Source organism: Centrocercus urophasianus, unplaced genomic scaffold (genome assembly GCF_019232065.1).
Source record: "Centrocercus urophasianus isolate 14NV4802_14NV808 unplaced genomic scaffold, USGS_Curo_1.0 seq_37, whole genome shotgun sequence".
NCBI classification, from domain to species: domain Eukaryota; kingdom Metazoa; phylum Chordata; class Aves; order Galliformes; family Phasianidae; genus Centrocercus; species Centrocercus urophasianus.
The window spans coordinates 3,671,775-3,693,327 of record NW_024884944.1 but is presented as its reverse complement, the minus strand read 5'-3'; the positions used below and the strand labels follow the sequence as shown (position 1 = coordinate 3,693,327).

General features: G+C 52.6%; 2 protein-coding genes across 5 annotated transcripts in view; both read left to right on the top strand.

The window, feature by feature from the left end:
- ARHGEF12 (Rho guanine nucleotide exchange factor 12) overlaps positions 1-4,306 on the top strand; it is a 66,812-nt gene extending 62,506 nt beyond the window's left edge. For all 4 annotated transcript variants that reach the window (XM_042832217.1, XM_042832215.1, XM_042832218.1 and 1 more), the window contains 2 exons: positions 245-317; positions 829-4,306. In XM_042832217.1, the coding sequence (XP_042688151.1) occupies positions 245-317; positions 829-839 (84 nt within the window). In that variant the 3' untranslated portion in view covers positions 840-4,306. The remainder of the gene's footprint in view (positions 1-244; positions 318-828) is intronic.
- Positions 4,307-7,927: 3,621 nt separating this feature from the next.
- GRIK4 (glutamate ionotropic receptor kainate type subunit 4) overlaps positions 7,928-21,553 on the top strand; it is a 124,338-nt gene continuing 110,712 nt past the window's right edge. The window contains exon 1 of the mRNA XM_042832075.1: positions 7,928-7,966. The gene's annotated coding sequence lies outside the window, so the exon portion shown is untranslated. The remainder of the gene's footprint in view (positions 7,967-21,553) is intronic.

Below are 21,553 nucleotides of genomic sequence, written 5' to 3'. Positions count from 1 at the left end.
AAGCAGACCAACATGTTAAGTTTGTAGCCAGTCTTTAATTGAACTCGAATGTGAAGAGGAGATGGAACGTTGTTTGGGAAGGGGAGGCTGAATGAAGGTCTTGAGATCCAGTGTGGGTCACAAGAATGATTCCAGTCCACTCTCCCGCAGTGCAACGGATCTTTTCCCATTTGAAGCCTTCTTCAGTCACTTGATAAAGAGGGAAAAAAAGCCACTTGAGGTGTGTTTTTGCTTTGTTTTTCAGGAGGTTGAGGAAGACTACATCATTCTCCGTCGCCAAGGGCTGGCTGGGTCAGCCTCCACAGGAGAGCACTCAGGTATGACCTTGTGGAACAGGCAGTGAGAGCACACTGACATCAGGCATTAACCAAAGAGTGCACAGTCAGTTATTGGTGTTTTCAGACACACACACAAAAAGGTTTCATCTGCTTCAGCATCTCTAACAGGGTGCTGGTTCCAAGAAAGGTCAGAGGAATCCATTGAGTCTCACAAGTGCAGAGGAGCCCATCTCAACTGTACCTCCAGCTGAGGACATGCAGCTTCTCTTTCAGGAGGGCTGAATCGATGTAAACTCCCAAACAGAGATTTCTCAATGTGTGAAATGATTCCAGTCTTTCTCTGGGTTGCCTCTGGCACCGTGTGAATTGGCTGCTGTGTGGCCAGTCCTCTGGCACTACGTGGTTGCTGGGATTCAGGTTAAATGTGTGCTCTCTCTCTCACACTGACATGCTTTCTGTGCTGGTGCTGTTGTTCAGAAGCACCAGGCATTCGCCTCTCATTGCACCTCTCCTTCTCTCACCACCACTGTTTTCTGTTTTCCTCCATCAGAGAAAAGTTAGTCGTGTTTTCAGGACGACTGAAGATTGGATGAGGACTGTCAGGACTCAGCACCCGCTGCCTTCCTTGTGGACTGTAAGACAAGAGGGTTCAGACCATCCAAATGTGAACCATCCTCTAGCAAAGCAGGCATGGGTGCTTTTCCTGTGGGGCATCTGCACTATCTTGTCAGTGAGGGAGTCTGTTCTATTCTACTCCTCCTCTCCTTGGCCACCAGAAATCTTTTTTTTTTTTTTCAGAACAGAAAAACCAAACCAAATGTACAGAGCTTTGGGTGTAGGATATAAAAAAAAATGTATTTAGACATTAAAAAAAAAAAAAAAAAAGGAAAAAAAAAAAAAATCATTGTATTTATTTGACTTCATTCCGTGTATCAAAAGCACATTTTAATTTTTTAATCTGCCTATTTTTGTTGTTGTTGTCGTTGTTGTCGTTCTGTTTTAATTGGGTAGTGACAGTTCTGGCCCTGTGCATCCAGTGTGCTGTGCCTCCTGCTGCTCCTGAGCCTCGTTTGCTCCCAGGGCAGAGGATGTGCTTTGTGTACCTTCCCTCCACTGGACTGGACTCTGCACTCCCTGCTGGCACCCAAACTGCCAGGCAAAGAAGCCACTTATGAAGGTGTCACGATGACTTGTGGCTGGAACTGTGTGCATCCAACGGTTGCATGGGAAATGCCCACATCACCACGTGTCCAACAAGGCTTTTCCATGCTCTGAGTAGCCAGGCACTTGGGCAAAGTTTATTTCCCCCCCTCTCTCTCCCATTAGGGTTTTCCTTTGCTGACACATGAGATAAAACTGGGAGAGGAGAATAGGTTTTTTTTTTTCTTGACTTTGTTGGCTTTGATCATCGTCTCCTTTGTAAAGTGATAAAATTACTTGGACCTGCAGCACTTTTGTAACTCTTCTCTGGATCAAAAAAAAACAAAAAAAAGAAAGAAAAAAAAAGAAAAAAGGAAAAAAAAAAAAAAAAAAAAGGAAAAAAATGCAAACCCAGAAGTGTTTCAAAGATGTGGGGCGGATGGGTGTCTGTCCCTGATTCACTACTGAATGAGTAAGGGCTGCCATTTGAGTTAGCCACAGGTACTGCTGATTATAGGGCCAGTAAATTTTAGTACCTGAACGTCTTGCTGAGGGCTTGGGGTGTTTGGTTGTTGTTTCTTTCTTTGTGCCAATGTGTTCTCACTGAAACAGAGATGTGCAGAGCAGAGGAGGCTGAAACAGCTCTGCAGCACTTCCCTGGGCCTGTTCTGATGGGGGTTTGCTGTTGAGACACCTTTCTGTCTGGGAGCAAGATGTAACCATCAGCCACCAGCGGAGCCAATGCTGGGCAGCCTCTGCTGGCTGCGCGCTGCCCTGCGTTGGTCCTGGGATGGGCAGCAGCGTGGTGAGGGGTGGCTGCCAGTGGGGCAGCTGTAGTGCAAAGCATGCAGAGCAGTCCCTTTTTCCACCCTCTTTCCAGGTTTTAAACTGTTTAACGAACCCGAACTGAACAAACCTGTAAATCCCATTAACCCTCAGAACTGCAGGAGCAGCTGCAATTGCGTGGATCCTGAAGTGCTGAGAATCTGTCTGTGGTCAGCAGAAAGATCGCACTCCCTGCTCCATTAAAACAAATGTTTTCTCGTAAGCTGTTGGCACAGAGTCAGATCTCTCCTTTTTTTTTTAAACTGAAGTTAGAGAGGAGATCCTTCTTCTTCTTCTTCTTCTTCCCATTAGAAATAGGCAAGGGATGAGTTCACGTCCAGATTGAACAGAGAGGATTTGGGGCCCGGTGTGAAAGAAGGAGCCCCGATGCCTTGCGGAGCAGGGAGGAGTTCCTCTTTGGAAGAGCTGATTGCACAGAGTATCACTGTTCACCAGCAGGAGCCTTGCACTGCCAACACAAGCCAAAGTGTTCTCTTCCATGCTGGCAGGAGCTGCTTCTTCCTTGGGTCCTGCTCAGGTCCATCCTCACCCCATGAACATTCTGTCAGTATTAGCCAGGCGCTGCCCTTCTTACCTGCTGGGATCTCCCCTCCCCGCCTTCAGCCCTACCGGTTCCTTTGGTTAGAAGCACCCACGCTTCCTCTTCTTAGCCCCCGAAGCAGAATGCTGCCTCATGCTGATGCAGCAGCTTTACCTGACCCTGCCAGAAACTGAGCTGGGCTGCAGCCAGACCTGCTGTCCAGCTCCCTTTATTCCCCACCCCACATCATCCCCTCGCTCAGTTGGCACGGTGCTGCTCTGCAACCCACACTCCAGAAACAGGAGCAGCCCTTGGACTCCCTGTCCAAAAGCTTTGCAGCCTACGAGCTGCAGGAGTCCCTAATGATGCTGGATGTGAGCTGGGACGAGGCCAGGGGCAGCTCTGTCCCTTTCCACTCTCAGGATGCACAGGGGGAAATATCTTTGCTTTCTGCTGGGCTGACAGGCGGCAGGGAAGGAGGCCTTTGGGGTGGCTGCTCTGCAGTGCAGGAGGCTGCAGTGCTGTAAGGAAGCCCGACCTGTTTGAACCCAGCTGCACGGAGAGCAGAAAGGTCGCACACCGTGCTGATGGGTTTTTGTTTCTGCTGGCCTGCTGCTGCTGCGTTGGTCATCCTGGCAAAGGGGGCATTACTCCTGTTGAGAAATGATGGTGGGGTCAGGGATCTGTGCGCAGGAACCTGAAATAACGAGGGATTCCTTTCTACTCTGGCACATCTACTGTATGGCAGAACCTCAGGCCGTGCCTCGCTGTGCGGAAGGAGCTGGAACTAAATGCACTTTTCAGGATTCCCCTTTCCCCTCCAAGCCATAACGTTTCTTAAATTCCAATTTCCAGGGTAAGAAAGCATTTTAATTCGCTCCTGCTTGGTGATTGTACATTCCCTTCCTCAGACTGGACAGCAGAGCAAGGCGATGCTCTCTGGTTTCTTTGCCCAGCCCATCCTTCCTCCAACTCGGTCCTTTCCTCCCAGCTGTGAGATGCTGTCTGGCGTTGTGTTCTCCCTCTCTGCTCCCCAAAGAAGCCCCTGCTTCCCCCAAAGGTGCCAACTGACAAGCAGATGTACTGCAAAAGGGATCCTGCAGCCAAAACACTGCTGTTGCGTTTCGAATTCAGTCTTTCGGAGCTCTCTTCGTGTTAGAATATTTTTATTTTCTTTGTACAACATACAATCATGTACTCTTAACAGAGATTTACTTTAAAGAGAAGGAAAAAAAGAAAAAGAAATCTGGAAGTATTCTTTAAAAAAATACACAAGAATCTTTATTAATAATCCTGTATTTTTACTGATCATGTTTGAATGTCTAAAAAGACTTTATTGTTCTAATTATCCAGATGTATGTTTGTAAAATAGCTCTTTTATGACTTAGCTGATAAGGTTGTATGTTTCTGGAATTAAATATTGGTCACTTAAAAAAAAAAGAAAAAGAAAAATGTTGTTTTCAGGATCTGGGAAATAGAAAATTTACGCGTTTCAAATATCATTAAATAAGCTTAAAGGAAAGAAGCTGTGACTGCTGGATTTTTTGGGGGGTGGCTTTGCTGGAATGGCTCGAAGCGTTGGGCTGCCTGCTGTGCTGATGGGCAGGGGAAGCTTTCCTTGGGTGCTGTGGGTGCTGCTGAGGAGGGGGTTGTGCTGTTCTTTGGGTTGGCAGCTCTCCCTGAGCATCCTGTGGGTGCTGGGTGGGATTTGGACCTGGGACCTGTGGTCCTCGTCCCGCCTAAGGGTACCCAGCAGCTGACTGTAGGCGGCCCTTCAACGCAGCCCAGTCATCACCATTAAGCCCTGCTGGACTGATTTCTTCCCCTGCAGCATCACTGAAGGCTGCAGCTTTGTGTCGCCATCAGCCTGCTGGGCTCCCGTTGGGGTTTGCTCGCAGGGCACAGCACTGGTGGTGATGCTGCAGTGCAGGAGCAGAGTTCTCTCTTCTGCTTTTCCTTCCCTCCTGCGGTAAGGCTGTGAAGTTTCTGGAGAGGTTGCTGTATTATAATTGGTAATCAGAGCCCTATTATTCTTTCCTAATGATGCTGCTCGTGTTTTGCCTGTTTGAATGTTATTTTATATATTCCCTTTATTGCACTGCTGTAAATAAATGATCACACGTAAACAGCTGAGCTTCTGCTTGGTGCCTCCTGCAGCCTGTGCCCTTGAACCCACGCTGGATCTGCCAACAAATCCCCATGGCAATGCCTGAAGGTCCAACTGCATTGGCTGTGAGCTCCACCAGAGCCATTTCAGGACCTGAGAGGCTGCGCTGTGCTTTGGGATCGTGGCACGCGGGGCAGCGCTGACCTGGTGATGCATTCCTGTGCCATCCATCTCCTGCTTGTCCCGGTGCAGCTTCTCCCCTGGGTACCACAGCATTTCTCTCTCTCTGGGGACACCTATGCAGCCTTTACCTGGGGGGATTGGCCCCTCCTGGTTGCACCCCCACTCATTCCCAGATTGCTCTGTGGGTTGAGTTCAGGCAACCCCTATCAGCTCCATTCCAGCACAACCCTACCATCCCTTCCACTTGATTCCAGGAGCTTTGAATTTCCCAAAGACCTTTTCTGTCATTTAGACATTGTCAATACGCTGCAGGTCGTGGTTGCTTCTCTTCCCCCCAAATATTTCAGCACATTGAAAGACCCCAGCACTGATCCTGCCCATCTCTGCCCCATACAGCACCATACAGCTGCAGCTCATCACTGGGCTCTCGGTGCAACGAAGCACCCAAAATATCTCCGCCGCTTTCTTGCAGCAGTTTGTTTGTTTCCAGATGTCTGCGCCTCATTCAACGTGAAGTATCTTCCCCCATCAATATTTTCAACCTCCTTGTTGATATTTACCCAGCACTGCTGAATAAACGGCACTGAGTGGAGCTCCGTGGGTAAGGAGAGCACAGCTGCGTTCTGTCGGCCCTCGGGAGGCTTTGCAGTCATTTCCACAATCTGGGTTTGCTGTCAGTGAACACATTTCCTACCTCCTTCTCTTGGAGGTCTGATTTTCTGTATGGGTGCCCCCTCGTTGGAGGCTGCATGGGGCTGTGAGCAACCTGGTCAAGCAGGAGATGTCTCTGCCTGTAGCAAAGGGTGGATAGGATGACCAGGTTGGAACGGGATGACCTTTGAGATCCTTGCAGCCCAACCCATTCTATGACTTAGCAGCCAGCATGGGCCACGGCGTTGTCTTTTTAGGGTGGTTTCTTTCTCCATCTCTCTTTTTAATTATTTCTCACCTGAAAGTCTCTCAAATCTTCTGCTCTCGCTGCCTTTCAAAGAGAAGTTTGTTTTCATCTGGGCTTTTCAAGGGGCTGCTTTTATTTTTTGTCCGTGTGCAAAGAGAAGAAACGGCCTTCGGTGGTGGCAGCTGTGGGGGAGAGAACACGAAGGGAGGAGCTCTGCAATCCCAATGGGGGTCTGCAATGCAAGCTATCAGCACGACCTTCAGCCCTGCCGTCACAAAGGTGCATCGCAGAGGGCTCTGTGTGGGGGAGCATCCCACAAATCCTCACTGGGACCACGGATGCCATTCTGCAGTGCTTGGAGAAGCAATTTGCAGCAATTTGCAGCCCCGCATTGGGCCGAGCAACGGGAGAGAGCAGATGAGGTTGGAACCTCAAACTCAGAAGGAGAAGGGGAAGGAGAGGGGAGCGTGGCTCAGCCATTGCCAGTGGATGGGACTGATCCACGCTGTGCTCAGCCCTGAGCCCATCGCTGTGCCCAAACCTGGCCTAACAGTGGGACCTGAAGGGATGCAGCCACAGCGAAAGGGAAACACAGCTGGGATGTAGGGAAGCCTTGTGCTGTGCTGGGAATGAGGGGTGCCAGGGTGGGCCATGTGCAGGGGGGGGATTGCTCACAGAGCGATGAGCTGTGGCTGTTGTCCTGCAGGGACTGATGTGTTGGGGATGAGCTCGAAGCTCCTGTTCCCTGCGTGCCCTGTGAGCAATCTGTCTCTGGAGCAGAGGCGTTTTATTTTGTTTTTTGTTTTTTTTTTTTTCTCTTGTGAAGTTGATTCTGTTTCTCTTTCATCCCAGCAGGAGGGGAAGATGAATTTCTGTCAAATGAGAGTTCATTGCTCCAAATGCAGGAGTCCGGCTAATAGATGGGGTTAGGAGCTTTGTTTTTCTCGCTTTTAAAAAACAAACAACCAAACCGGGAAGCAGAGCTGCAGTACAGCAAAGGGGGGCGGAGCAGCGCAGCCTATGGGGGCACCGCCTGGGAACCGACCCTGGTGCAGCACTCCTGGTGCCCTGTGGCTGAGGAATCCTATGGGACAGGTCCTACCCACCCCATTCCTGGCTCCCAGCACTGTAGGATGTCTTTGCACGGAGATTTCAGGAGCTGTGTGCAGGCGCATCTAATGCGTGCTCCCAAGGCAGGGTAGGAGCCAGCCCTGGGCAGGGCTGGGGCCAGGAGGGGCTGTAAGGCCCCTTCCTACCCAAACCATTCCATGTTTCTGTGATTCCACGACGTGTGGGGAGAAGCGGGGCTGTGGGTGATAGGAGTGAGAGCCAAAGCAAGAAACGAGGTGGGATCTGTGGGGAGAAGACAGAACCCTTCCGGATATCAAATGTTCCTCCCAGGAGAGCCGAATCTGGGCTTACGAAAACCAATCCCTTTTAGAAGCAGTGCTCCTTGCATCCCTCCTCCCTCAGCTCCCTACATGCCAGCTTCCTGCACCCCTCTGTCCCTGCACCCCTCTATCCTGCCCCCATCCTCCTCACTCCCACCCTGCATCCGCCGCCACTACCCTCCCTGCATCCATCCCTCCATCCTCAGCCCTCTGCCCTCCCTGCATCCCTCTGTCGTGCCCCATCCTTCTCTTTCTCTGCATCCCTCCGTCCCTGCGCTGCTCCCCATTGCCCCATCCTCCTCTTCATCCCTCCCTCCCATGTCTGAGCCTTCTCTCCATCCCACCCCATCCCACCCTATCCCATCCCTCCTTCCCCATTACTCTTCCCCTTCCTTTGCCTCCCGTCCCATCTCCATCCTATTCCCCAATCCCCCGCCCCTTCCCTTCATCCCACCCCATCCCACCCCTCCGCCCTCCCCCTGCCCCTCACCCCCCCCACTCCCCACGCCGCCCCCCGCCCCCTGCACTTCTCCCGGTGGCCGCTGGGGGCCCCGAACAGGCGAAGCGGACCCGGAGCACCGCGGGCAGAGCCGCGCCGCGCAGGTAGGAGCCGCCCGGGGGGGGAGCGGAGCGGGCAGGGGGGGCAGCGCCGGGGGGTGCCCACAGCGGGGGGAACCGAAGTTCGGAGAGTGCGGGGCGGGGAGGCGGGCGATGGGGGGGTGGTGATGGTGGCGGAGGTCCAGGGGATGCTCCGCTCTCAGTGGAAGGGAGATGCTCCGCGTGGCCGTTGTTCTCAGCCTTCGGACGGCAAAGAGAAGGAGCGTTGTTGCGGAATGCGCGGCGGCGGAGTTGGGCCGGTGAGCGGCGGAGGGTGCGCGGCGACGGCGGTGTGCGCAGCCGTGCGGGTTGGTGCTGTGCGGGTTGGTGCTGCGCGGAGCGCGCCGGGCGAGCGGCGCTGCTTGGGGGTAACAGAGGGAACCGTGCGGAACCCCCCCCCCCACCCCCCCGATCCTGGGCCCAACTTCACTCCGTGTCGTTCCGGCCGAACTCCGGCAGAGCACGCCGTGTCGTGCCGTCCCCAGCCGCCGTCGGGGGCTCCGTCCCCGCTGAACCCTCGTAGGTGTGACCCTCGGGACCGTGACCTCGCGTCGGCTGCGCTGCGGCGAAGCGGCGCCGGGGAACCCGCAGCCTCCCCGGGGCCTTCCTCCCCAGCTCCTCCTGCCCCGCTGTCGGGCTGAGCCGTGTCCCCGAACCTCGGCTGCAGCGAGCGGGCACTGAGCCTTCCCCGTTCCCCTCCTCCCCCCACCCGGGGCGGCAGTGGGGCCGCAGCACCATCGTTTGAGTACCAACACGGCACCGCGTACCGAACGCCGTGTGCCCGCGGCTGGGAGCGCGATGTTCGGTGCTGTTCTCCTTCTGTCGCTTTGCTTTGCGCTGGAGCAGAGGTGGGCTCGGTGGGAGGCGGCTGCACTGAAGCTCCCGCAAGTGTGAGCCGTGTGTGTGTGCACGGGGACCGCCGAGGCAGAGGAATGATGCTCAGCCTTTCCCCATCGGTTTCCATTTCGGGTTGGGGCTGCCGAGCGCAGCCAGAAGTTGGGAAAGTTGAGTGCGTGGCTCCTTTGATGTCGTAGGGGTTTAATTCCTTGTGTTCGGGGTTAATTAGTGCCCGAGGTTGGGAGCTGGGTTGGGGATTTTGGGTCTGCTGGGAGAGCGGCTGCGTGCAGTGCTGGAGCTCTGCTTTGTGCCATAGCTGTGCTGGGAGCAGATGGCCCAGGGGGATCAATTGGGAGGGGTGTGGGGGCCAGGGGAGGGCTCAGCCTCTCTGTGCTGGGTGTGCAAAGCTGGGGGTGCAGCCAGGGTGGGAGCAGTGGGGAGTGAACGGGGTGACCAATATCTGAAGGCCAGGGAGCAGCAGGTTTGTGCTGTGGCTGTGCTGTACTGGTGAGGAGAGCTGGCTGCTCCAACAAACTTCCATTTCCTCGGGTCTGGGTTAAGTTAATTCTGCATGCAGGCGGTGCTGAGGGCATGCAGCTGGGCAGTACTCTTAGCGAAGGCCTGGGGATGTGGCTGGGGTGTGCATGCTGATTCTCACCGTCTTTAGGGGGAGATCTTCACGCACAGCACAAGTTAGGGCCGAATTCTGTTTCTTTCTCCTGCTGCTGGGCAGCCTGGTGAGCGTTCCTGTTGGTTACCGGGGGCAGCAGGGACAAATATGAGTGAGAGGCTCAGAGGGAGCTCAACTGGGATTCTCTGCACACACATCCCTATGGCTGGGCTGCCCCAGCACCTGTTGGCTGTGGTGCTGCTGGCTGCTTGCAGCTTGCTGTGCTCTGTGGGAAACTTCGTGGTGGGGTCAGCAGTGTCACGGCAGTGTTTGGGGGCAAAGGGCAGTGCTGTGTCAGTGTGTGCTGTACTCATTGGTGATTGAGTGGTTTAAGGTGGCAGTAATGGAGTGCAGGTGCTGTAAATCTGTAGGTCAGAGCAGTGCAGCTGAGGGCCCCAAGTAAATAAAGTGGTGACAACAGGGATGGCTCCGTCCCCCTCCTTGCTGCTGCCACAGCAGGAGGGGTTTTGCCGTGGATGCTTTTGCAAACCAAGCAAACCTGAGGTAGGGCACAGCAATCAGGCAGGTGGGGCTAATTAGCTCTTAAGTAGCTGAATGGGGCTGATCCTGGGGGTCAGATTGCCGTATCTTGTAGAGGATGGACTTAGAGTAGTGAACCTTCCTTCCTAATGCTGCTGCAGGTCAGAAGCTTAACAAAATGGGGGCTGAGGATCTACCCACAGCCCTAATTATGTTGATTTCCTCATTAGGTTCTGCCAGCGATCTATTTCTGGGAAATAACTAGCAGAATGTGGGCAATAAATAGCGGTGGGGGGCAGAGCGGTGCCAGCTTCCCTGCTTAAGAAAACGGGAGGATAATGGAGGTTATGGGGCTGCGCATCCCCCCAGCGGTCCCTGTGCCCCTCCCGGCGTCCGGAGAGCGGCTTCTGTCGCTGCTCGGATCCTCCTGATGTCTGCAGGATTGATTTGCATCCTTAGTGAGGGAGAGAGAGCCAGGCGTGTGGGTTTTGTGCTCTGCTCCTCCCCGCCCGCTTCCCACTTTGTTTGGCCAGCTCAGGCATCCGCACGGTGATGTGGAAGCAGCGCGGAGGAGCTCCGTCGCGGCCGCATTGCATATGCATGAGAGAGAGGAGCAGATCGCACCGGCAATCCCAAACTGGCTTAGAGCTAATGGAAATTCTGCCCTGACCCCAGAACCGCCGCTCTGCGGGGCTTTGCGGTGAGGCTGCAGAAATGCATCCCCATCTTGTGAGCTCTGGGACCCCTTGGCACCCGCTTCCCACGTGCTGCACTCCTGCAAGACGTCGCTGTTGCCGTAGAGCAGTTCTTCTCTTGGTCTGTCACGTTGAGGGCAGGGAGGGATGGGATTTTTGCTTCTCCTTGTGTGAGATTTGGGAACATCTGGTGCGTAATCTCATCTCCTATAGACCGAACAACATCGGGGGCAGAGATGGTGCTCGTGTTCACAGAGCATCTGCTGCTCTCCAGGTTCCATTCATCACTGCCTCGCAGCTCTGCGTTGTCGTTCACGCCGAGGGGAAGTGGGTGTGAAGTGGAATAATAATGTTTCACACTTCCTTTGCACTGGGTTTGACATCCGACAGCGCTGCAACCCATCGGAATGGGCACAATGTGGTTGCAAGCTGAAAAGCATCATCTACAAATGGTCAGGCCTGCTGGTCTTAGGGGTGTTTTCTGGTCTCAGTGATTTTATGCAATGACAAGTTAATTACATTGAAAAAATACCGCTGTTGTCAACCCTACCAATGCCAAATTGGAAGCCAAGGTGGGATTTGTGGGTTCTAACTCAGGATCTCTGCAGTGCAACACCTTCAGACCAACGTCCAGGGGAATATGAGTTCAGCGTTGGCTGTCAGCGTTGCATTTCTTAAGGAAACCCTGTAGAAAGAATTCAGTTCTACCTGAAATTCTGTGCTTGAGAAATGGGTGTTTTGGTTTTAGGCCGGCTGGACTCCCAGGGGTCCTTAATGTAACCCGTCGCGTTGTGATTGTGGCTGACATGGCTTTTGTTCTCCTCCTGCGGAGTGTTAAACAAGATTTAAGTCCCCTCAGTCACTATTTAGTTATTGAGGAGCGTCGCAGCCGCCACAAATGCAAACAGAACTGTCTGGATGTTTGTTTATGCACACATCATTAGGAAGTCTGTGGGAAAAGAAAAAAAAAAAGGCAACGTTCCGGTCTGTTAGATAATTAATCTGCATTTTAAGAATTGTTGAAAGACGTATTTGCAAGCTAGTCCATTGAGCTGCTATCTAGTCAATAATCCCATATTTAATGGTCCCTAAGAATGTATTTCCATAATGCGCTGCAAGCAGTGGAGAAATCTGCATCCTGTTTGTCTTCGGATGTCAGCGCTCGCGCGTCTTGCACGACAAATCTTTTTCTGATGATGGGTGGAACATCCGGACGCGTTGGCTTCCAGCTGCTGTGGGGAATGGGGAGGGAGAGGGTGGTGGAAGCAAACCTGTGGCTCTGCATCCCTTCCTGGTGGTTCCTTGCTGGGTGCTGAGCTCCGGCTCTGTGCACGGCCTGGAATTGCAACACGTTGGTTGGGATTTGGGGTCTGTGCAACGTGTGTCATCGAGCTGAGGTGACACGCAGGGGTTTGAGGATGGGTGTTGGTGTTGAGTCGAGATATGGGTGATTTATGGTGGAAAAAGGGAAAACGTGCAGGCAGCCCCAGTGGTGCTCAGTTACAAATCCCTGCTAATGAGAGCGGGGAGCAGAACCCACACCTGGAGAGAGGCAGTGCTGGGAGCTGCTGCCAAGGTGAGGAGCCAGAGCTTAATTTCATTATCTTATCAATAACGAGCTGGTCCTGGCGTGGTGTGAATTCTCGGGGAGTGTTAGTGCTATCTTTGGCAGTCTGAGCAGAGAAATAATGAATACGAATAGGAAGAGCATTGTGTGCAGCCCTGGTATCTTTACCTTAAAAATTATGTCGGTGAACTGGTAAGAGATAAGAGAAGAGCTACAGGAGTAATTTGGGGCCCATAGAGTGTGTGGGAGAGGCTGGGGCTCATCTCTGCCCTGTAATGAGGAGAGGGTTTAGGGGGGATTTGAGTGCTGGCTGTGAATACCTGACCAGAGCGGGAGCTAAGGCACCAAGGCAGGGCATGGCTCTGTGAGTGCTCCATCAATTCTGATGAGGAGAAAGGCATGTTTTATGTTTGTGCAGCTTTGTAGGTAGGCGCAGGAGCAAATTACCCAGGGCCGGGTAGATTGGCCGTTTTTAAATTGCAATGATACATCTTGAGGAGCTGCTGTAGGTGAAGTGCAGAGTGTGGCAGTGTGGAAAACTCAGCACGAGGCAATAGCAAATAAAACAAAGTTCTGAATACGGTCCTTATTGTCCTTCGCACCCTTTAATTATGTCGCTAATCTCTTCTTTTCTTGAGGGAAAGAACAGAATCCACCAGCACCGTGTTCATGTTCTGCTCCTTTGGGCAGTGTTGTACGACAGTCGCCCACTTCTCTGTGCAGTGGGCAATGCTGGGTTGCCCATCTTCCTCCTCTGACCATCTTCACCAAGCTTCCTCCCACTTCTGCTTTATCTTCCTGCTTTATCAGCATGAGGGAGAGCGCCGTTTTCTCAAACACCTTTTGCTTAAGCTGTAGCTGTTAATTGAGCGCTCGCTGATCGCCGGGCGGCGCGGCGCTGAGCTCTGTTGCTCCCCTCCTGGATGGTGGCTCAGTGCTGGTAACACAGCAGAGCTGCTCTGAAGCCACTCAGAGCCTTTGCTGTTCATATTTTCTCCCCAGCATTTCCGTTTTTGCTGGCAGTGTAATTAGCACCATCTCCTCCTCTTTGAGTGATCTCAGCCCATGCCGTCCTTCTCCCCGAGTGCCGTAATGCTCCTCATCCTTCATGGTCCTTCAGTGGCCCGAGACAAGGATTGAACCCTTGAGCTCAGCCCAGGGGCTGTTCCCTGCCTGGATTTAGGGACCCGATTGTCTGGCTGGATTTAGGATCCCAGCTTCCCCTGAAATTGCTTCATCCATTAGAGGTTCTTTGTTGCTGAAGGTTCAATTATGGAAGTGAACAGCGCTTTATGGGAGCAGGGAAAGAGAGAAACCAAAGCCGATGTCACCCCCAGGGTCTGGTGGAGCTCCTCATCTCCACATCCTCTGCGTGCAGCACAGCCCTATAAAACCCAGCACTGATGATGCTCCTCCTGTAGGAGCACGCAGTGCAATGCAGTCATTGCTTGTTCTCCCAAAGGAGGAGGCTCGTGGCACAGCGTGGGGTGGCTGCATGGCTTTGCACACCCCATGGCTTTGGGATCACCGCTGAGCTGCGGGATGTGCAGGAGGTGCTCTGCAGCCATCAGCCTCTTTGGGATCGTTCTGCTGTGTGTTTGGTGGGCTTGAGTGCCTCTGAAAGATTAATTAACCCCGGGTGAGAGGCGATGATCGAACGTTTGCATAGGGGGGAGGGAGATGAATATTCTTGCTGCTGTGCTGAGTGTGTTTAAACTTCTGCTTTTGGCTCGTCTGGCTTGGAGGAGCCTCTGACTAGCAGAAATGATGGAACAATTTATTTTGGATGATGAATTAGGAGAAGATAGCTCATACACCCAGAACACGGCGTTTTCAATCCCATCTTCCTTCCCCTCCCCAGGGGGAGGGCCGGGGGGGGAAGAGATTTTCATATCTTGACATGTTTATCCTTTGGAGACTGAGTCAATTATCGTATTGTAGGAGAACTCGTTCCGTAGTGCTCGGATCTCAGGGAATGTCTCTGTGTCAAGATGAGGATCGTGCAGGGTTTGTTCTGGCAGCGGGGAGGTGGGGAGGAGAGCACAGCTAGGAGAGATCTGCAGGTGACATCCAGGAATAGGAAAATAACTTTATGAGAAGCAGGAGTTAGAGCCTGCTGAGGTCTGTGACAAAGCTGCCACGAGGAAGGCAAGTTGTCCTCAAGTACTCCTTGGCTTTGATTTCGGGCTGCTGGGGACGCTGTGGCACACTGAGCTCTGGCAGTGCTCCTGAGCATTGCTTTGTGCTCCATGTGCTGTGATTACCAGCGGGTGAGGAGGTGTCAGCACAGCTCTCTCCTCGGTTGTGCCATGCAAATCTCCAGTCCCAGCAACAGAAATACCTGAGTCCATTTTGCAGACATCGGCGTTAATGCAGTGCAGCTGACACCCTCCATTTGCTTGCATAAATGCGGCTCTTCAAGCTGTGCATATGCTCCATAGAGCTGCTACCCCTCACCTTTCCTTCTTGCAACAAGCAGCGGCTGGAAGGCCGTTCCTGGACACCTCAGGCAGTGTCTGTGTGTTTGCACATATGTCAGGACCAGAAATGCACCATTTCCAAGCTGCTGTGCGAGACATCGCTCCCGACAAAATGTTCAAACTGCAGTTGTGCAGATGGAATTTTCGAGCTTGGCTCAAGCACTCCTGTTTCTGCAGGTTTGTTTACGTGGAGGTTTTGATTTTCCCATTATTGAGGTGGTTATGTTTTTATAGCGTTGCATTACTCACAGGTCCCTTTTATTCCCTTCCAGTTTGCCAGTCGTGACTAACGGAGGGTTTTGCCGCAGCCCTTTGGTGGAGCAGAGACTCAAGTGAATGAGAGGAGGTCTTCTCCTTTCCCACCACCAGAATGTCATGCTGGAGAGTTGGTTGGGGCATAAGCCATTTCTGGAGGCTGTGGCCATAGGCTTGGTTTTGATCCCATTATTCGGCTGTGTGCGCTGATGGAAAAACTCCACTCTAGGAAAGAAGTGAAGCGTTGAGCTTTGATGCCGGTTGCACTGGATGATCTTGGTGGGCTTTTCTGACCTTAATGATTCTATAAACTTTCATTCAAGTGTAAGCATGGAGCATTGAGCATGTCAGCAGCCAACCTGGCTTAGTGGCACAGCTCCTAAAGCGGAGCTGCTTTCCAGGACAGCTCTGCCGTGCCATGGGGATCTGAATTTTTGGGGAAGTGGGGTGCACTGCGTTGTGTATTTGTGTACCTGCATGTTCCCATTGAGACAGCTGGGTTGGAGTTTTAATTCACTGCACCTTTTTGTTATTTATCTTCCTTCCACGTTGTTTTTTTTTCCTGAACTTTGCTCCATGGGTGGCACGGTCGTTAACCTCATTAGAGCATCCAACACCTCTAATTATTGGGGGAACGGCTTTCAGAGGATGGAAATTATCCAGCCAGCTGCTATGCACGTGTGTGTTGGCCCTTCATTTTTCCCAATGTGAGGCTACATCTACTTAATTTAAACAACATAAGGCACAGATATATGTTGTATGCCCACATGTGAGTGCGGTGCCATCGCCGTGCCTGGCAGTGAGTGTGTGTGCACACGTGTGTGCTCATGGCGTGTGGTCACTGCAGCCCAGGAGCTCGGAGTTGCTTTGTATTTGGGGCATTATTCTTTTGCATCAGGAATGAGGTAACGTGGAATATTTGTAAGAGAGTCACATGGAGCCACCGGGAGCCGTTAGTCAGCGGCTGTGGGAAGGCGCCGGCCCTAATGATGACAGGGGAAAGTTCTTTATGGGGTCTGGGAGCAAAAGGCGAAGAACAAATGGGTACAGGCTGCAGAGGCAGAGGGTGAATTCATCAGGGGATGGCTGCGGGTAGCTGTGTGCAGTGGTGGTGGGTTAGGGCTGTCCCATCCTTCTTGGGCAGGAGGAGAGGGGAGGTTGAAGGAAGCAAAGGGAGGTGAAGCACCGGCCCAGGGGTGTGTAACAGAGCAGGAGCATCACCCTGTGGCTGTTGCTCCTCTGGGGGCCGTGAGATGGGCTCAAAGCAACTGCCTCTTCAGGTACTTGGATCTGTGCACCAGGATGGCCATGAGAAATGGAACCTTCAGAGAGGGGCTCTTTGTGGTTGCTGCCTGGCCAGTTGATAGGCAGAGCCCCAGTCAGTGCTTTGTAGCTGTGCTGTGTGTGTAGGCTGGGATGGCAGCGTGGGAGCGGCTCAGTTGTGATCTGGGCAGTTGAAATGAGGTGGCCCATCAGCGCTGCTCTGTGATGTTTGATTTATTAAACCGTGGGAAGCTGCTGCCATCTCAGCACTGAGCCCCACAGGAATCCACGAGAAGCAGTCGCAAAGAGAGGGAATGGGCTCTTCTCAAACGGCAGAAATTGTGGAGAGAAAACCCGGGGCCGGGCATCGGGCAGTGCTGCTGAATGGCAGAAATAGGGAGGCACTGAGATAGATGGCTGAGGAGGGTCCCTTCCAACTCGAATGAGTCAAGGAGAAGTGGGACCAAACTTTTCCATTACCAACTGCTTTTGTTCCATATGGATGCCTCTGTGCACCCTCTGCTCCCCACAGAGCACGGCCCTCTTTACAGCCAAACTCTGTGGAAGTCAGGCTGGGTTTTATATGGAAGCGTACCTTGAAGCTTTCAGGGCCTCTAGAAATGGGGCAGTGCCTGGCTTCTACTCCCCAGGTAAGGGAGATGGTGGGGTGCTGAGGGATGGCAGCCTCTGGTGGCTGTGTTTGCCCTCAAAGCACAAATGATGTCCTCTCTGCCTGAGACAACTGCTTCTGTTTGACCTTTGGTGTGCCAGACCACTAAGGAAGGAGACCTCACTGCGTTCTATTTCAGGCTGAAGGTCATTAAACCTGTCAAATCCCCTTACAGCCATCGCATTGGGTTGTGTGTCCACGTCTCAGATGGGGGAAAAACCCTTTGGTGGAGCTGCATTGCAGCTCTGGGAGTGCAGGGCAGGTTCTTGGGGCGAGGTGACAGCAGGGTGTCCTCACTTCTGCAGAGATGGAGCATCCCCAGCAGGTACTGGGAACAATTCTGCATCTGCAGGGGCCGCACGCTTTTGCTCAGAGGGAGATTTTGGGGGCTGGGGCCCTCATCTGTGCCCCCAGTGCTGCTGGGGGCAGAGCAGTGCCAGCCATCAGCCCCGTCCCTCCCTGCAGCGTGGCCCTGGCAGCTCCAGCCCTCGGTTACTCTGGCAACTCGCAGCGATCAGGCAGCACCGAGCAGCTGAATTCAGCCCCTTGTTCCGGGGAAAATGCTCTCATTGAAGGCGAACCCGAGCGAAACCCTCCTGCCTTCATCCCAATGAATGGCACCGACACTCATCCGTGTGCCTCGTGGTGGGGAGAAGGCGTGTGGGGATGGGTGGGGGGTATCCAGGAGGGGAGAAAGGGGAGATATCACCGAGAAGGGAGCTGGGGATTGTGCCCTCGTCCCATTGGAATAAAGGAAGTCTTGCACAGCACTGCCTGTAGTCAGCTGAAAGCGGTAACAAAGCCGTTACGGCGCTGGGGATGTGCTTTTCTCTGGGATGGAAGGAGCTGCCCAGAATGATAATGGGGTCTTTTTTCATTTTTTTAAGGAGCTAACAGGCTACTGCACGAAGTAATTAACTGGACAGATGGGGACGGCAGAATTTGTAAACGTCGACAGCGACAAGAAGGCGCGTTTTGGGAAAGGCCTTGTGTCAGCAGAAGGGCTGCGCATCGGGGCGGGCGTTGGGAAAGCAGTGAAATTAATGAGGCTTCTTAAAAAATTAATAACGTTAACAGCTGCATCCAGTTCAGGTGTGTGGTGGGGGCTGCAACGAGGGGTGGAAATGGAGGGATTGCCTGTGCACCTCCCTGTTTGTGTGCGTGTCCTTTGTGAAGGGGATCCCTGCCACGTGTGTGATGGGGCTGACATAAATACGGCTGCTGCTGCACCAAGCCCCACCGGTGTGATTTGTCTGTCCTAAACCAGAGCAGGGTGCTGGTGGTGGCTACAGTTGTGTCAGTTTGTCCATCCGTCAGGGATGCTGTCATCCAGCACCAGGAGACACGGCAGGATGCGTGGTTTGGGCTGTGGCAGTGTGAGTGTGTGCCCTCCTTGTGACAGTGAGTTATGCTAAGTGAGAGCACAGTGGTTTTGATGGCGGGCCCAAGGAAAATATCTCCATCCCTGGAGCTGCTCAAGGTCAGGTTGGATGGGGCTGTGGGTGAGCTGACCTGATGGAGCGGGGACAGCCAGCCTATGGCATAGGGATGGAGTGGATAGTGAGATAGTGGGATAGGGATAGTGATTTCTGAGGTCTGTTCCAACCCAACCATTCCATCACTCGTCCCTTCTCAGCACAGCCTCTTCCTTCCCTTTAATTAACATGCAGGGCTTGGGACAAGTTGCACAACTGCAGAATCGGTTGGGGATGGGGAGAGCGGCTGCTGAAAAACGCTTTGTGTGAACGTGGCGAGCTCTAATAGAGCAAAACACGACAGGCACGTGTGTGTCTGCAGAATGGTAATGACCCTCCTGAACCACTGCCTGGGGGGGAATGGAAAGCACTTAACAGATCAAACACTGTGAGGGAAACAAGAGCGACTGTGCCCAAATCGGGCTCAGCTTAATCAAGGTAACTCGTTTATAGGGTTGTGATTAGAGTTCAATGCTCTGATGGCAGAAGCACCTTTCCTGGGGTTTGTGCTGCTGCTTTCCTTTTTCTGCTCCTCGGAAAGACGCCCCGCTGTTCCCCCCTCCTGAAAAAGAAGTTTTGCAGCTCAGTTCCAGAAGTGGATTGTTTTGATGAATTGGGAATGATTTTTAAGAAGTTGCACCTGAAAAAGGTCTTTTTTTTTTTTAATTTTTCTTCCCAATTTTTTTTATGGAGTCTACCTGTGGTCTGTGTGCCAGCAGCGAGCCCGTCCTCCCCACGTAGCACAGCGTCTGCCTGCAGACCTGCTTGCTGCAAGATATCCTTGAGCTCAAAGTCATCCAGATTGGGCGCTCGCAGGGATGGCGAGAGAATGAGAACTGCAGAGAGCAAGGGTTACGCAGTCAAGATTTTCTTCTTTTTTATTTTTTTATTTTGAGAGGATGGAAATATTTCTGATACTGGACACGGCAAAGGCTGGGCATAAATCTCCTTTGGGACAAGTTAATCTGTTTTTCTTTGCAAGTTCTTTCAAATCCTGATCTGGTGGGTGCAGGCCTGGGACTCGCTCACCTTCTGGAGCCATTTATCAACTTTGATGGTGATCTCTTGGCTTCCTGAAACTGAGCTCCATCAAAGCCCTCTCAGTGGGGCCACTGGGCTCCGTGTTGGCGATGAGCTGAGGAAGCAGCATCTCTCAGTCCTTTTCAGCCTTGGTAGTAGCAAAGCCAGCATGTAGCAAACTGTGTTGTGAATGGATCGTCTGCAATTAGTTAACTCCTCATGCTCCTCTTATGGGCACAGCCTCCAGTCATTTCGAGGTGACTTTGCTGTTAGAGGTGATGCAAACACACAGAGATCCCACTCACGTGAAGGGGCACAACAGGGGTTGGGCAACCTTTGGGTTTTTGTGGCGATGCCAAAACGCTCAGGACACTGATTTGTGAAATCAAGCTCGTTCAGTTCATTACGGTTGGGTAATTAATAGGCGCTCTTTCAAACCTGCTGAAGCTCAGAGCTGTGAGGAGCAGGATGGGAGCATCCATGAGGGCTTCTTCATGGGCAGCACTGGGCTCTTCCCTGAGGTTTTGCTGCTTGCTGCATCGTAGTGAAAAGATAGGAATGGGGATAACTGCAGCGAGTCAGGACAGCCATTGCAGTGTGTGTGGGGGGCAGGAGAGCTGCTGGTGGCACTCAGCTCTGGAGGGCACAGCCCATTGCCCCCATTGTCCCCAGTTCTGTGTGGCCTGGCGCAAACCCAGGAGAGCTGGAGGGAGCTCCAGAATGGCCAGTGTACGGAGGCAACAAGCAAAAGTCATGCTGCTCCTTCTCAAGACTTCTTTTCCCTTCTGCTCTTTTTTTTCTTGAGCTTTTTTTTCTTTTTCCTCTCCAGTAACCCCTAGTAAAGGAGACAGAAAGTGAGAATGTGACTTGAGGGGCTGGTGGGAAAAAATTGGAATCTTCTTGGTGAGGGGGCTGGATTGCAAAAATTAGCAATTTTTGGAAGCAGGCCATTCTTTTGACAAAAATTAACTGAGAAATTCTCCCCAGCTCTTGCTGCAATCTGCGTTGGCCACCGTCCTGTGTAATCACAGCTCTTGATTTCTGAAGCATGGGTGCTGCTTTATCTGAAACCTTGTACGTGGGGAGTGGTTGGGCAGCAGCTGTGCTGCACAGTGTGATGGTTCAGCCCTGCTCTGTGCGTCCCACCTTTGCAGCCAATCTGGGGATAATCCAATGGCTCTGTAAAATGTGGCATGATTGGGCTGGAGATGGGCTTTTGTACGGTTTTGTGTTCTCAAGGATGCTTTCCAGCCCTTGGGTCACACGCTATGGTGTGGCAGAGCAGTGTGGCTGTCAAATTGGGCTTTGGAGGAGCAAGGAGCTCTGGTTGGACCCAACAGAGACAAGACTTTCCCTTGTCTCCCCCCCACCCCTGATAGAGAGATTATGCAGTTCAAAGCTCCTTCCGTTTCTTCTCCTCAAGCAGACAGGAGTGTTTTGCAAACGTTGGGAAGTGCCGTGACAGCAGCACAATAAAAGTATTGTTGGATGTGATTGTTGCTTTACCTCTCCTCCCGCAGCCCCCACTCCTCCCTGAGCACCTGCCTTTTACCCAATTTAATTTTCACACCTCCTCCTGCTGCTGCTGCCATCCGTGCCAGCTATCTGTGGTTCTGCTGTGGGTGTCTCTTATTGGAGTGACTGCCTTGAAGGTGCTCATCCCATCCCTGCTTGCTCCTATGGACCCGAGGGATTGGTCCCACAGCATAAATGCCCAAGGACTGGGCAGTTGTTCTTCTCTTTCCCTAAAACCAGAGCCAGGATCCCCAGGACTCTGTGATCTCGTGGGCTGCGTTTGCTGCATGAGATCTTTACGAATTGTGATGGCTCAAAAGGAAAGGACCCAGAGTGAGTCTCCAGTGCCAGTTTGAGTTTGCAGGATTGGCAGGTAAGAGCAGAGACAATGATGTGCTCTTTATGGAGAAATCTGGGTCCCTTTGATCAGAGTCACTGGTGTGCCAACAGGGATGCTGACTGCTCCATCCCATTGCTCAGATGCAGTTACGTATGATGGCACAGCTGTGTCAGTGGACAAGGGAAGAACCACTGATGTTGTCTGTCAGGACTTCAGTGAGGCCTTTGACACGGTTCCCCATAACATCCATCCTTCTCTCCAGAGTGGAAAGATATGGATTGGATGGATGGATGGATGGATGGATGGATGGATGGATGGATGGATGG